At 36.2% G+C, this 14,873-nt stretch overlaps 1 protein-coding gene across 5 annotated transcripts in view; it reads right to left on the bottom strand.

Moving 5' to 3' along the window:
- The window catches only part of PCDH11X (protocadherin 11 X-linked), a 461,528-nt gene that overhangs the window by 381,819 nt on the left and 64,836 nt on the right, over positions 1–14,873 (bottom strand). For 3 of the 5 annotated variants that reach the window (XM_065077865.1, XM_021295031.2, XM_021295014.2), the window contains exons 3-4: positions 14,537–14,584; positions 8,990–11,476 (exon numbers count right to left, since the gene is read on the bottom strand). In XM_065077865.1, the coding sequence (XP_064933937.1) occupies positions 8,990–11,476; positions 14,537–14,584 (2,535 nt within the window). Of the gene's footprint in view, positions 1–1,030; positions 2,585–8,989; positions 11,477–14,536; positions 14,585–14,873 lie in introns of those variants that run through there. The other 2 variants (XM_021295032.2, XM_021295015.2) reach the window with 2 other exon arrangements.

The raw sequence follows: 14,873 nt of genomic DNA, 5'->3' as shown, positions 1-14,873 counted from the left end.
TGTGCTGACTCATGAGAGAACTAGAAGAGGGAGATTACTCCTTTGGACCAATAATCCAACCACTTGATGTACCTTTTATTTCATACCTCCTAACTTATTTGAAGTTTAAAATCATTCTAGATTCTTTTAGAATTCTTTATTGATAGACTGGAATGATACAGCCAGTGAAACACTAGGAATAGGTAGACCTTCAGCTAGGTTAAAAGCAATAGAAATCTCATGAAAAATATTTTTTCTCTGCAAGTACATAAGTGGTGCTTTTAACTTAGAAATGTACTTAGGAAAGATTCTCTTCATACTCCATGCAACTATATGTTCATTTGAGATGACTTAGTTACATTATGCTTGAAGTTAGGTTAACTTAGGCCAGTATCTCAACTCACTATCCCTTGTTTAAGAAAAAAAAGTCTCAATGTAAGCATTCAGATTATTTGGAACTTTCCTTAATCAAACATTAATTTTATGTATATGAGTTCTCATCAATGAAATCAAACTTAGTTATCATAAGATCAGAAATCCAATAATAGTAATAATAATTTTTAAAAAATAATTAAAAGCAGAAACTGCAAGCCTGTGAAATCCTGCTGTCTTCCTGGCAAACATCTCTGCTAGGCCCAATAGTTCTAACTCTTAACAATTATATCTGAACATTTCCCATCACCCACCGACAAAGCACCTACACAAACAATTGTAACAGCAATAAGCAGGACCAAGCTTTGTTACACTAAACAATATTTCTTGAAGAAATTCCTAACTATGTCAGGAATGAAATTTCCACCCAAAGCAACTGGTTGAATTATGGCATTTAGTCAATAAGTATCATTACTGTATGTCTAACCACAGCAAGTGTTGGGCTTTTTAATTTAAAGCACAAATGCTGCAAGGGTATGATAAATAGAAATAGCAAAACTGTCTTACAGATACACAAACTTCTTCCCAAGAAAATTACTTCATTATCAGAAATGAAAGATTTTCTGTAACAGTCATAGCTATAATTATGCAATACAATATGCTAAATTACAATACGTACTTCATTATTAATAGAATTTATTTTACAGATCAAATAGCCAAATACACATTTTCCAAAGAGCCAGATAGCAAATGTGCAGAAAACTATAGGCAACAGTCATGGTAGACATTCTGCAGTCCAAGAACTGAGGCAACGTGATTATTAAGTACAAGCCTATAAATATCTTTACATCAAACATACAGTCATGTGTAAGAATTCCATGTTGTTGTCTAATTCATGAAGCATTAATAACTTTTTCTTTAAAAGAAAGTCATATATACTGTATACATCCCAGTTAAAAGTAGTGTATTTCATTTTATTCTAGCAAACTAATAGTACATGTCTTTAGATAAGTGCAGAAAACAGGGTTCTTTATACTCCTTTGCTTCCTACGAGATTTTCGCATTGCATATGAAATTCTAATATTATAGATGATACATATTAAGCATTACTCCCTAAAATGTGAGGCAATATACAAGACTTTGCAACCAACCTGCAAACGAAGCTATGATATTCAAATTTTATTTTTAAATGACCTCTGCTAAATAAAAAATTATAATGTAAAAAAAAAAAAAAAATCATTAAAAAAGTTAACTATACAGAGAAATAATTTGGGAAAACAAGGAACAGTAGGCCATTTTCCATTTTTTGCCCCCCATGTGCTGGCTAACAGTGAAAAAAGTATGCATGCTCTTTCCTATTTTATCACATTGAAAAGTAAGCCACTGGATTTATGACTTTCTTTTTATTAAAGTATTTCAAAAGGTTAAATGTATGGCACCTGTTACACAGACGTTATCTAGATTTCAGCAAGCAAAACGCAAACTAAATTTTATTTTTCAAAGTGAATACTTTCTGGTTATTTAAAAGGTGATAATTTATTACAAAATGTGGATAAGAAAGCAGAAAGTACTCACTTTTCACTCTACTATTGTGCCTATAAAATAAGAAAGCAGTGATTTGATCAATTCTATTTATGATCCATAGCAGCAATATCATCATTAAAAATATTATGGAATAGATATAAATAACAATTCTTAACATGTGTAATGGTGCTATAAGTGTCAACAATTTGTTTTTCTTTTAAATGCAGGGAGTATAAAGAACTTTACATTCTCTTTTTAATGTATGAATAAAATTTATTGCTCCCTTTTAATATATTTATAGAAACAAAATTCCTAATTGTTTCAACTAAAATAAATAAGGAAAAAAATCTGGGACAAGAACACAAGCAAAATAAATTTACCATAATTGCCAACTGTGAAGAAGGATGGGTCACATTACTTTTTTCTTAGCAAAACTACGTTATAGAACACTATAGCACAACGTACTAAAATTTCTTTGTCTTTCCTTTTTAAAAAATTCTTGCCCTTGATACCTTTCAGTAGGGCAGCTTCAACAGTTCATCGTCACTTCCAAACCCCTCTGGAGATCAGACGATAAATTTCTTCGGCAATCAGAGACAGGACAAAGGGCTTTCTCGTGCTATTTCCATGTTTTCATGTTTGCTGGCTTAACATCATTGTGTACACGTACGACTTCAGTATATAACATCAGATGCGATGACGTTCAGAGCTGGCAAACAGAGAAACAGCATGAGAAAAGCCCTTTCCTGCATCATTTTCCCCATATATTGTAAAGTTTGTTTCCAAACTCCTACAGTGTCAATCACCGTATGGTCTGTGAAGTACTGAACTATTGGGGTTTTAAGTAACCAACCAGCTTTGCTGTGTGTGTGTTTTCAGGTTTCTGTACACAAAGATCCGCACACATCTATATACTCATCATAAAAATGCTGAAACAAGAGACAAACAAATACTTTTTTTTTTTTTATTGCTTTATCAGCTTGAAACCCCAAGTGCTGTTGCAACATTATAGCTATCGGACAACTACCATGCTACCTAGAACACGTTCCACAGGATTTTACCTGACTTCATTCAAAAGAGCACAAACTATTTTTATTTGAAGAGTTCTTCTGCATGTTTCATTTATATAATCAAGAGTTTGAGTCCTAAAAATTCCCAGAAATTAAACCATTCAGATCAGTGATTTCCCAGGAACGAAAGCACTTTCAATACCACAGTCACCAAGACACCACCCACTCACTGGTCAGGAAATTGCTACCAACTGCAATACTTTCTGGGAGAAAATACGAAAGGAAAGAAGTTTGAAAATTAAACGGCACTTAAATCAGACCTCATTGTTTACAGTGATTTATAGCTGTAGGTCATTTGAAAAAATAAAGTTGGGTCACAGGGAGATAAGATTAAACTTTTCAGTTCTCACTTAAAAAATAAAGGTGAAATGCACTTAACATTTAAGAAAATTTATGGTGCTGTTAGAGAGACAGTTGCATATTGTTCCAACCTGTATAAAATTCACCCAATTATTACAGCTGGAGCTTCATCTAGCAAGTTTAGTATAAATTCAGCCAATGAGTTCTTAGTGGGGAAAAAAGGCACCTTTGTTTTCTCTGAATTAGTTTTTACTTAAGTGTCATATTCAAAATCGTTCTTTTTTTGCCTCACACAAAACACTAATTTAATTTTATTTTCTTCCATTTGTGCTCTGGTTTTGTCCTCTACTATGAATCAAGGGGGGCACTTCCTAGGTATCTTCACCCATGCTCTTCCAGTGAAAAAAATAGACATTAAAAGAACAATTCCCATATTCTTCAAAGTGTTCCACCGAGGTAAAGCGTTTTCTTGACCAGCTTTACTTCAGCACTACTGCTCATTTGAGTGTGCTCACTAACTTCCAAGCTGCAGACTTGCACTTATCCTTCCGTTAGAAATCTTTTCTCCAGATGCATATTTCATTTTTTTTTTTTTCTGAAATGTATACACATGTCACCGTATTAGAACTATCAGCTAGAAAATTAAGAGAAAGTAACAGGAATATTTAGAATCAGAGAAGTCTCTTTTGAAATGGCTTTTAGGAAGAGCTTATACGAACAGCTATTTAGCTGATACTATTCTTTGAGCGTAATTTACTCTGTATCTGTCAATGCAAAGTACTAGTGTTATCTCTATACTTTTTCACATACCAGAAGCATCAGCACTGCCTACTGATGATTACAGTATACAAGATAAAACTCGGTAGTCTCACTGTTATTAAACAAAACAATAAATCCCACAGCTACAGATTTACGTAACAGCTGAGTTTTCAGAGCTATTATTTTCAGGAACAGTGCAATATTCCTTCCGTTCACATCCTAAGCACACTGTTCTCACGGTGAGTGAGAAGCTATAATGACATTTCATGACATTTCAAATCAGAATCAGAAGAGCAAATATAACATAGCTGGAAGCAGGTCCGAGCAGTCGCTAGTGCGACAGTAGGGCCTCAAAAAGACAGTGTATTTTAAATGAGATCTACTTCCCAGTCAGGTTTCTATAAGGAATTCAGTGTCTGTCTCCAGTCAGTTTTTAACAAACAAGCTGAACACAGATTACTATGACATCTGAAATTTCTATTCCTAACTATGGATATGTTCACAGATGATAGAATCCTGGCAAATGAAATAAACTAATGAAGATCTGCATTAGCAAACATGAGAAAAATCAACCTGCACAACTGTTCACTCCCTGAGTGATTTCCCAAAGATAATATAGTGTAATAGCAATAGCACTAAGCTAACAGACAGATGAGAGTCCGCCTGGAAGCAGGGAGAACCACCCAAACGTACAGAATCATAGAATCATTTCTGTTGGAAGAAACCATCAAGACCATTGAGTCCAGCCATAACCTAACGCTAGCACTAAACCATGTCCCTAAGAACCTCATCTAAACACCTTTTAAATGCCTCCAGGGATGGTGACTCCACCACTTCCCTGAGCAGCCTGTTCAGTGCTTGACAATCCTTTCCATGCAGAATTTTCCTAATATCCAATGACTGCACCTTCCAGCTCTATCAGGGGAAGAGTTAGACTGGAACAGCACCAAGTCCTCCAGTGCTGCTCTCATGAACTCTCACACTTCTTCAGTAGCACAACATCAGATAAAACTTGTTCTTAAGTTAAAAATGACAATACAAAAGGTCACAGGACCCTTCCTGATTGAGCAGGTGTTTATTTTTGAAGATTTCTACTGTTCTATAGTACATAGTATACTATTTTCAAATGAAAAGAATATCTGAAATAGCTCTAATTAAGAGACAAGAAGAAGCAGGATGCACAGGAAGTTCTAAGGAACCTTTGTGGCAGTAGCTTCCTTGAACCAAGCTGCCAGAGACAACATTGTCCTCTGTAATTATGCATATTTTGAACAGACAGGTTGATACACAGACAGGCACTTGAACTGTCTAAATGTTGTTTAACATACTTGACCAAAGATTTCTGATATTAAAATTGTGTTACATACTGCGTGAAAGTTAGACTGGAAAAACCTCTTCCAATGCAAAAAAAAAAAGTGTCAGTATGGAATACTTCACATAGTCTGCTCTCACTAAGATAAATATCAGAAGCAATTGAGCTTTTACAAAGCTTGCAGACAAACTTTAAAGGTGCTGTATGTTTTTCTTCCAAAGAAATGCATCTTTCTGTGAGGTCTATAATTACCAAAACAATGAAAATTCTGTGACAGTAAAGGCAGTTTGATTTTTCTGAGCCTCCAAATATTCTGGTTTGAAAATCTTATTAAGACTAAGCTGCACCTTCAGATTTATCACTTCGTAAAACTTGTTTAAAAGAATTCTCTCTACAACATCCCCAAAGAAAGCATGCAACTTTGGAGGTCTACTGCCACTAGTATTTATTACTTCCTACTGTTAAACTTCAAAATAATATTAACATCTCTCTCCTTTTCTCTTTCTTACATGCAACAGAAGCTTTAACTCTCCCTCTTCGAAGAGATTACATCAGGACCATACTTTTCCCTCTTCACCTCCACATAGTTCATTATTTGATCCATCCTCAGCTCCTTCAGGAGTCTCCGATTCCTTTTCCATAAAAATTTCAGCTGTTGCATTGCTGTATTTATTTACCCACATGACCACTAAAGAGATGTTTTGGCTTTTTTTTAGTAGAAAAATCTTTCCATCTTCTCTTTCATGCTTTTTGAGTACAGCTGTTATGATGACTTTGTCATTTTATAGATCACTTAGATAAATTTAGCAGTAAAGCAAAGACATAATTTCCTTTCTTTAACACTTGAATCAATAGCATTCAGACATACACAAAATTTAGAGCTTCAAAAGAAAACATATTTTTAGCTGTAACTCAATAGTATTTCAGGTATGTGAGTAGAAAGCCTTGCATGGACAAATCCAAGAACAGTTGAGATGTGAGGCCTGTTAGTATGAGCACTCATTGGAAACTGAAGAGCTCTTCACAGTGGATGTGATCATCTTAACCTCCTTCACAGAGCTTTTAGCTTGACCAAGGAATGTATTACAGTAACCATTAGTGATAATTTTTTTTTTCCCCCTCACATTAGACAACTTATTTTCATTTTTCAAATTAGTACATCTCCCTTTTTAACCGAACCTCTTATCCTCCAATTCTCCAGGCTGTTCTACAGTTTTCTGAAAGTTGAGAGACTGAGCGACACAAATGCATAATTAACCACAAAGGCCTTGCTGGTCCCAGAGGCTGGAGGCTGGCAGGACAGTGGGACATCTGATCTGTGGCATAAGCTTACTTTGGTTGGTTTTGTTTCTTTACTGGCTACCAGTGACAACTCTTAGCCGGTCCTGAACAACCTTCTATAGCCCCACAGGTGATAAAACTACATAGATTGCAACATACACAATCAGGTTAGGAATAAGACTGACTTCTAAAAGATCCATTAAGGTTTAAGAAATATACTTCTTGTTTTTACTTATAATGAAATACAGTTGTGCCTTTGTGATCATGGTCCAACACAAAGGATTTAACTCTAATGGCCTTTCCTGCCCAATCTATATAATTAAACACATTAATGAAATTACTTATATTTTATTTAAATAATAATACTGTGAATTCATGTGTTTAAAGGTAAATGTTGTTTTTGAATTAGTATAAAGGGCCATGGATAGGGAGTAGTTATGCTTTCCCTAACAATGCAATCACTTTCATGCAGAAAAATATACCTAAGATGGATAGCTGTAGATCTAACAAAATCAATACTAATATTAATCTCTTTTTGATATATTCAGCACATCATAATAATATAATTTCAGGTACAGCTAAGCGAAGATAAGCTAGTATCAGGTAACGAGTACTTAAAAAAAAAAAAAAGCAAGGTAGTTCCATTCTGTTCTTCCAGATAGGAAGCACCTGTCATTGACATTTAAGGTAGAGATTAAAAAATGGTCTTTCCCCCAGCCAACTTCTGCAGAAGAGAACTGCTTTCCATTCTACTTTAAAAGTCCCTTCTGATGGAAAAACTATGTTAGAAAAAACCCAGAGAGTCACAAGCTGGCTTTTTTTGTTAGCAGAATTACTGCATGACAAAGTTTATTTGAGCAGACAATGGAAGAACCTTTCTGGCTCAGAGGAACTATATCAGAATTCAATTGAAAAATCACTTGGATCAGACCTACAGAAATGCTGAGAACAGCACCAACCTCCTCAGAATTATGAGAGCTCCAGCACATGAACTAGAAAGAAGCTTTTCTAATGTGTAATTTAAATTAACACATCCAATTATCTTTAATACAAAATACTCAGATCTCAAAAAGTAATGCTTTTTTTTATTTTTATCATCTTAAAAATAGGAAATTATTTTTTGTTTATTCAATTTTTCTGTTAATGCACCTCAAAAGAAGATGAAAATTTTATAAAGACTAGTGATATGGACTACCGCACAAATTAGTGCTGGTAAGAGGAACAAAATAGAATAAACAACCCATCCTGCAGTTTTCAAAAACTATGATGACTACTTTGAACGGGGAGCTTTTTTAAGGCACATTTTGTTATCATGATAATGGTAACAAAATAAAGCCCCCACGAAAATTCCAAAACCTCAGCTGGAGTAAAAAGGCTAAACAGAATTAGTCATGCTGAGGATTTGTTCCTGAGCAACAGCATGAAAATACATCATCAGTAATATAATTAACTCTCCTGAAATGTTAGTTTCTTTAATGATTAATTCCTTGAGCATTTCAAGCTTAACTAGAAAACTGTTTTCATTGAAACTTTGTGATATTTGTGAAGAAAAGTAAGCAAACGGCAAAGCTTTATTATTAATGAAATTTTCCAGACATTAGATAGAATTTCCAGTGATCTAAAGCATTTCTGTGGGCTCTTAAAGAATACAAGGTACTTTGGTTCTCATTTTTAACTTTAAGCTAAAGATTATTTAGACATTTCCCTTGCTGTACTCAGTTTCTCATAAGCTAATACCTGTATTATCAAGCACAGCAGCAAATAAGTCAGAGCAATTATACCGATGATTCAAATTTTTCCCTAACTTTGCCTGTCAACTGTGTCATTCCACCAGACCTAAGTAGTCCAGTATGTTTCCAGTCTGAAAATGACACAAACTCCCAGAGGAAAATCCTTGCTTGCTTTTGCAAGACCCTGAAGTAAAGCTATGCCCAAATGAAGACTGCAATTCCAGACTCCATTAATATTAAGAACCACTTATCAGACCCTGCAAAGCTTCATTGCTTCCCACTTGGTCTGGATTACCCCAAGTTGCAAGCACACAGTCCTGAGGACAGTCCCACAACCTCTCTCTGCCTTCCTACCCCGGGTGCTGCCACGATGCCGAGTGTCACGCTGATGCCAGAGTGTCACAGTGCCATCTGCAGTCAGAAGCACCCGCCAAGGCAATCACTCACTACCGCCTCACAGCCAACACTCAGTTTTATTTTAATTTTCTTCCTTAACACTGATGAATCTCAAATTGTTTACTTTTCAATGCCTCGGTCAAACACAACCTTTCAAACTTTTAATCCTTGCAGAAAAAGTGATTTTGCAGTTCTTACAGCTAAAGCTATAGGAACGGCAAAGTAAGAAGTGAAAGAAAAAGACAGCACCTTAAAATTTCTATTACCTGTCTGGTGTGTATGGGGCCCGGTGTCTTGAAGCCTCCTTGACAGCTGCATTCAGAAACACTGTAAGGGTCCGAGCTGCTGGATGAGCACTTGGAGAGTGAGTCACAACCCACCACAAAGGTGTTATCTAGAGGCAGTTCCTGAATGACGTGGTGCTTCTTGGGGGGTACAGGGGTCTCAGGTTTAATTTGAAAGGTAGGCTGTGGAGAAGCAGACTTGTAGTGCTTTGCTAAATCTGGGCTATCTGGCTTAAATGTGGTTGGTGTGGTGGCCCAGTTATATTTTCCCATAGTCTGTTCTTCTAGCTCTACGGGAATGTCTAAAGTGCCATTTATGTGCTCATGGCCAGGATCATCAGGCTTTGATTCTTCAATAGTCACAAAGTTGAGGAGGAGGCTTTTTGGGGAGCGCTTCTTCTTCTTCTTCTTTTTCTTGATCTGTCTATTCTCTTGGTTTGGGGAAACCCATTCACCACTCTGCTTGTTCTTTTGGACAACCTTGTGCCTAGGCGTCTGACGGCACCGTACTAAAGCAGTAACAAAAATTACCAGAATAACTGTCATAGTGCCTGCAATAATGGCAATGATGATCTTGACATAATCGTTGGTTTGTGGAGTTATCTCACCATCCCCAATATTCTGGCCAACTGGAGTTTCCATGTTCCTGCGCACCAGCTCTTGTACATAGGAACTATTGGTGACTGTCTCATTCACAAACAAATGCACAAGAGCTATAGTATAAAGAGACTCCGGCTGTCCTAGGTCATTGACTTTTATCACCAGTCTGTGCAAGCCATGATCTGATGTAATTACCTTCTCTTTCAAAGTAATATTTCCTGTTAATTGGTCAATTGTAAATAAGCCCCTTGAGTTCCCACCTATGATGCTATAGCGGAGCTCTGCATTCATTCCTGTGTCATTATCAACTGCAAAGACTTTAGTAACTACAGACCCTGGACTGGCAGATGTTGGAACCAACTCATAAGAATAATTAGATGAAGGAATAACAAAAACAGGCCTGTTGTCATTTACATCAACAACATTGATGGTCACCTTGGCCGTTGAGGAACGCTGCAGTCTTCCTCCATCCACAGCTTTCACCTGGAAAGTATATGACCCCTGGTGTTCCCTATCAAAGGTAATATTAGGTCTTATCACACCAGTAAGTGGATCTATAATGAAATTATCTCTACCATTTAATATCGAGAGAGTGACCGCAGCATTCTCTCCAGAGTCAGCATCTGTAACTGTGATGAGCCCCACTGTGCCATACATGGGTAAATTTTCTGGCACATAGAAATTATATTCATTATGTGTGAAAGCAGGGCTGTTATCATTCTGGTCCAGGACAGACACTGTCACAGTAGCATTGGTCTGCAAGGGTGGCATCCCATTATCCTTAGCCAACACAGTGAAGGAGTACCTGTCTTGCTTTTCTCTGTCCAGCTTTCTCACTGCCGTCAGAATGCCCGTGCGGCGGTCGAGGTTGAAAATAGGGGGTGCATCAGAACCCAAGATATAGCTAATCTCAGCATTGCGCCCACTGTCAGCATCCGTAGCACTTATCTTGGTTAGCTGAGTACCAGGAGCGTTGTTTTCAGGGATGGAAAGACCTATGATAGGCTGTGTAAAAACTGGGGCATTGTCATTTTCATCTTTAATTTTGATCAGGAGCATTGCAGACTGGTTTAGGGGAGGTTTCCCTGAATCTGAAGCCACTATTTTAATGGCATATTCCCGTGTGGCTTCATAATCTAGAAATGTGGCTGTCTCCAGGAGAAACTGATTATCAAACACTGGCTTTAGCCTAAAAGGGACATCATGATCTGTAAAACAAGTAACTTTTCCATTCAGATCAGCATCCTTGTCCATTACTGTTATCAATGCAATTTTTGTATTAAGGGGAGCCTTCTCAGACAAAAGCACTGTCCCATTCACTGGATTGATAATGTATCTTGTGTCTATTGATGGGACATTGTCATTAATATCTGTGACGTTAACAGTCACTGTTGCTCTTGATGGAGTTGAACTGCCATCACTTGCCAAAACAGTTAATTTGTGCACAGGAGATTCCTCCCTGTCTAGTGGTTCTCTTATAGTGATGAGACCAGTGGTATTATCAATGGCAAACAGCCTTTTGGCCAAACTGGAGATCTGATTGCTGAAATAGAAGTGGATTTGTGCATTTGAGCCCAGGTCTGCATCAGTGGCATGGAGCTGAGAAACAGAGGTGCCCACTGGAGCATTTTCTGGAACACTAACTTCAATGTCGTTCTCTTTGAAGACTGGGCGATTATCATTCACATCAGTCACCGTGACCTGAAGGATGGCAGTGCTAGATCTCGGAGGGCTTCCACCATCTTCAACTTTAATTTTCATCACATAGGTATCCTTCTGCTCCCTGTCCAGGATCTGTTGGACAATCAGTTGAGGCCACTTATCTCCCTCAGGTGTCTCAATTATATCAAGACCAAATACATTTTGACCCTACAAGACACAGAAAGAACATACTTTAGCATGACAGTATATTTCAATAGAGAAATCTCAATGTTCTCAAATTGTCATGGAATACATATTTATATATATACTGTATACAGGAATACACATATTTACCTTTACTTTGCAATATCCAATTTTGCTTTATACTCTAGGGCCTTAAGAAAGCTTCAGAACAGACACATGAAAAAACAGATACTTTAGAAAAATGGGGTAGGTTTGGATGAGGTGGTGAAGTTTTGCTTTGTTTTTTAACTCATTTCTCTGTTTCTACAGAAAAGTTATTAAATTCCTGGACAGATGTAACTTGGTTTCTCTATTGTATGAGTGAGTGTGGAAGAGGAACGCAGCCAAAGTTCAATCACGTCCAAAGGCAAGACAGTATGCATACACTGGAGGACCTAAACCAATATTCAATTTCCAGGAAAACAGAAAAAAAATAAATAAATATATAAAGGGACTGTTTCTCTGTTCTGGAGCAACTCCAGACGTGATTTGAAATCATCAGCATAAAAAAAACAACACTGTCATTGAAAATGGGCTTACTACATAATTCAGGTATTAGATGGTACAGACAAAACTAAGTCATAACAGTTTATTAGGAATGTATTTTAGAACTCATTAAAACTATTCCTTTCTTCATCATTACAGATTTTATTTTTGTTGTGAAAAATACAATCCCAGTGAGAAAAGATCTATTTTCATTTCAGAAAACATAACAGAACTATGATATCAAATTGAAAACAATTTTTTTTCATGGGGTTTGTGGAACCACTAACACTCCTGGAATTGCCAAGAAATGCTACATATATTGCACAAACATAGTTTCTTTTAAAACACTAGTCTTGACAAAGTAGTTTGCTAAAATAAAGATAGGAATCTAGTTCTAGATTCCCTCTTCTGCCATCTCCTCAGACAAGCGGGGATTAAGAGTATCACAATTATCTTCATTTCTCCCATCTCTCACCCTTCAGATGAAGAAAGGACATAAGGGCAGTTTTCCAGCCACATCTTCCACAAGGGCAAAGCTAGAATGCAGATCTTTACAGCTGAATGTATAGAATGCCCAGAAAAAGAAAGCATCAGTAAAGATCCTGATTAATTAGGATTTTATTTTTATGTGTCATACTTGTAATAACAACTGAGTCCAGCCTGATTCTTTCTCCATTTATTGTGGCTGTCTCACCTCTACTCATGTTATTGTATGTGTGTTTTAAACTGATCTGAGACACTTCAGGCCCAAGGGAAACAAAAAGTTCCCGGTGGGCAAGGTTTCTTATTTGTCATTAATTGTAAAAGATCTATATTTACTGTATCTTGCTACTGATTGTTAAGTGAATACACATTCATAGGTCTAATTCTGTGAAATGTGGTCTTTCACTGATTTGTTTTCTCAAAGCCAGGATTTGACCCTAGAAAAGTAATAATTTCTTTCATAGAGAAAAAAAACTATTCATCCACATTTCAAAAACCACTGCACCATTTGCACAGTATGTGACAACATGAAGTCGCACATTTTGAAACAATAAAACAAATGCAGCTTTGGCTTCTTTAGCAGAAGGCATATGAAAATATAAACCTTACAAACCATTTCTAAATCAAGATATACATTTTCAGCCAATTAGGTTAAATTTTAGAATGGTAATTCTATTACAATCTCTTCATGAGGCAGAGTGCAAGTTTCCTCTTCATCTTCAGTCTGGCTAACAGTTATTTGTGATAAATTCCATAATTAGTGAGAAATAATGAATTATATACTCTATACTTTAACATAAATTTCCAGGAAAAAAAAAAAAGTAACAGAAGCTAGAGGAACAAAATCCTGTCAGTTATCTTTTACTTAGTTATTTGTACACAAGTTGACAGATGGGTACTGATTATTCTGTCATTAGATCCCACAACTACAACAAACACTCCATATAGACTGTGAATACATGCAACTATACATATGCATATCCATTTCTGCTTTTCTTTAACTATCAAGTATGAGAAAGTTATTTTTCATTATACCATATGAGCTTGATATAAAATATAGAGCTCCAGTTCCCCATCACTAGCAGCAAACTACTGCAGAAACACAAAAGACTGCAAAGATCTCTTCCAAGTTAATTATCAACACTCAAGTAATTTTCTATAGAAAAATATTATCCAAGAGTATTTCTTGCTATTCAGTACAGGTTTATACATCCTTTTTAAACCACCAAAAAGAGACTTACAGTAAATCATACTTTGCCCTAATTTAAGCAACCTTTGCATGCTGTTTAAGGAACAGCGTTAGGTGTGACATTATGCTGCATTTTAACAAACATTTTCTAAGAATGGACAGTTCTACCATTCTAAACACTCAAAACAAACAAACATACAAAAACTATCCAGGAAACATTTTTAAGATTATAAATACCTAATTCTCTCTGTTATAAGCAAAGAAATTTATAGTTAAAAATCCTGAGAGAAAAACTAAGAAAACCCTTCATGATTCAATTCCTGATGTTGAAAGTAAATGGCTCTATCACCATTAAAACCTCAGTGAAGAGAAAATTTCCATTAGGGTCAGATTGTTATTTGGACTGAACTGTACCTCAGTCACCACATTATCTGAAGGTTTTGTTCACTTGAGGAAGGGTTTGGTCCATAGGAAATGCATAATAGGTAATTAACATTTATATAGTGCCTTTTACCATTAAAAAGACTGCCTAGTAAAAACAATTTGCTACATTATCTCCAGCACTACAGAAAGATGGGAGTAAGGAAAAAAAAAAAGAGGGTTTTTTTTTTTTTTTTTTTTTTTTTTTTTTTTTTTTTTAAATCTAAAAAGCCAGTTTAAGCAATGTAATCTAACTTACGATGCAAAACAAGGTTATGCCCATCTCAGAGCCAGGATTAACTTTAAGAGACCCTAGCTCAGATCACAAAACTCTTTATCGGGGCAATAAGCAACGCTGTTACCTTATTCCATTTTCATAACAACCTTTTCAGTGGATTCATGCACACAGTAGTCTCCAAAACATTGAAACCGGTATTCTTGTTGAACACTCCCTACCATATATTTACCTGCTCATTTGTAATGGATCCAAATGTCCTTTTCGGAGCTGTTTTGGGCTGTCATGTAAATAAAAAATTAGAGAATTCTTTTAAAATTGTAACATTTAGGCAGAGTAATAAATACATAATCAATGACACATAGACTTGATGCGATAAGCTGGAAGAGCTTCTAGTGTTATGGACAGGACTTCAAGTGTACCTAAAGTCTACACGTAACTTGTCTCTAGACATACATACTGCAGTACCACAGCGTCTCACCCCAGTGTTTGGTTAAATCCATGGGGATTGTCTACCTGAATGTTGCAACAAATGTTCCTTTAGGCCACAAATTGTAATGTGAGCTTCA

Source organism: Columba livia, chromosome 12 (genome assembly GCF_036013475.1).
Source record: "Columba livia isolate bColLiv1 breed racing homer chromosome 12, bColLiv1.pat.W.v2, whole genome shotgun sequence".
In the NCBI taxonomy this organism is placed as follows: domain Eukaryota; kingdom Metazoa; phylum Chordata; class Aves; order Columbiformes; family Columbidae; genus Columba; species Columba livia.
The sequence above is the reverse complement of the archived record's forward strand: the minus strand, read 5'-3'. Positions and strand labels throughout refer to the sequence as shown.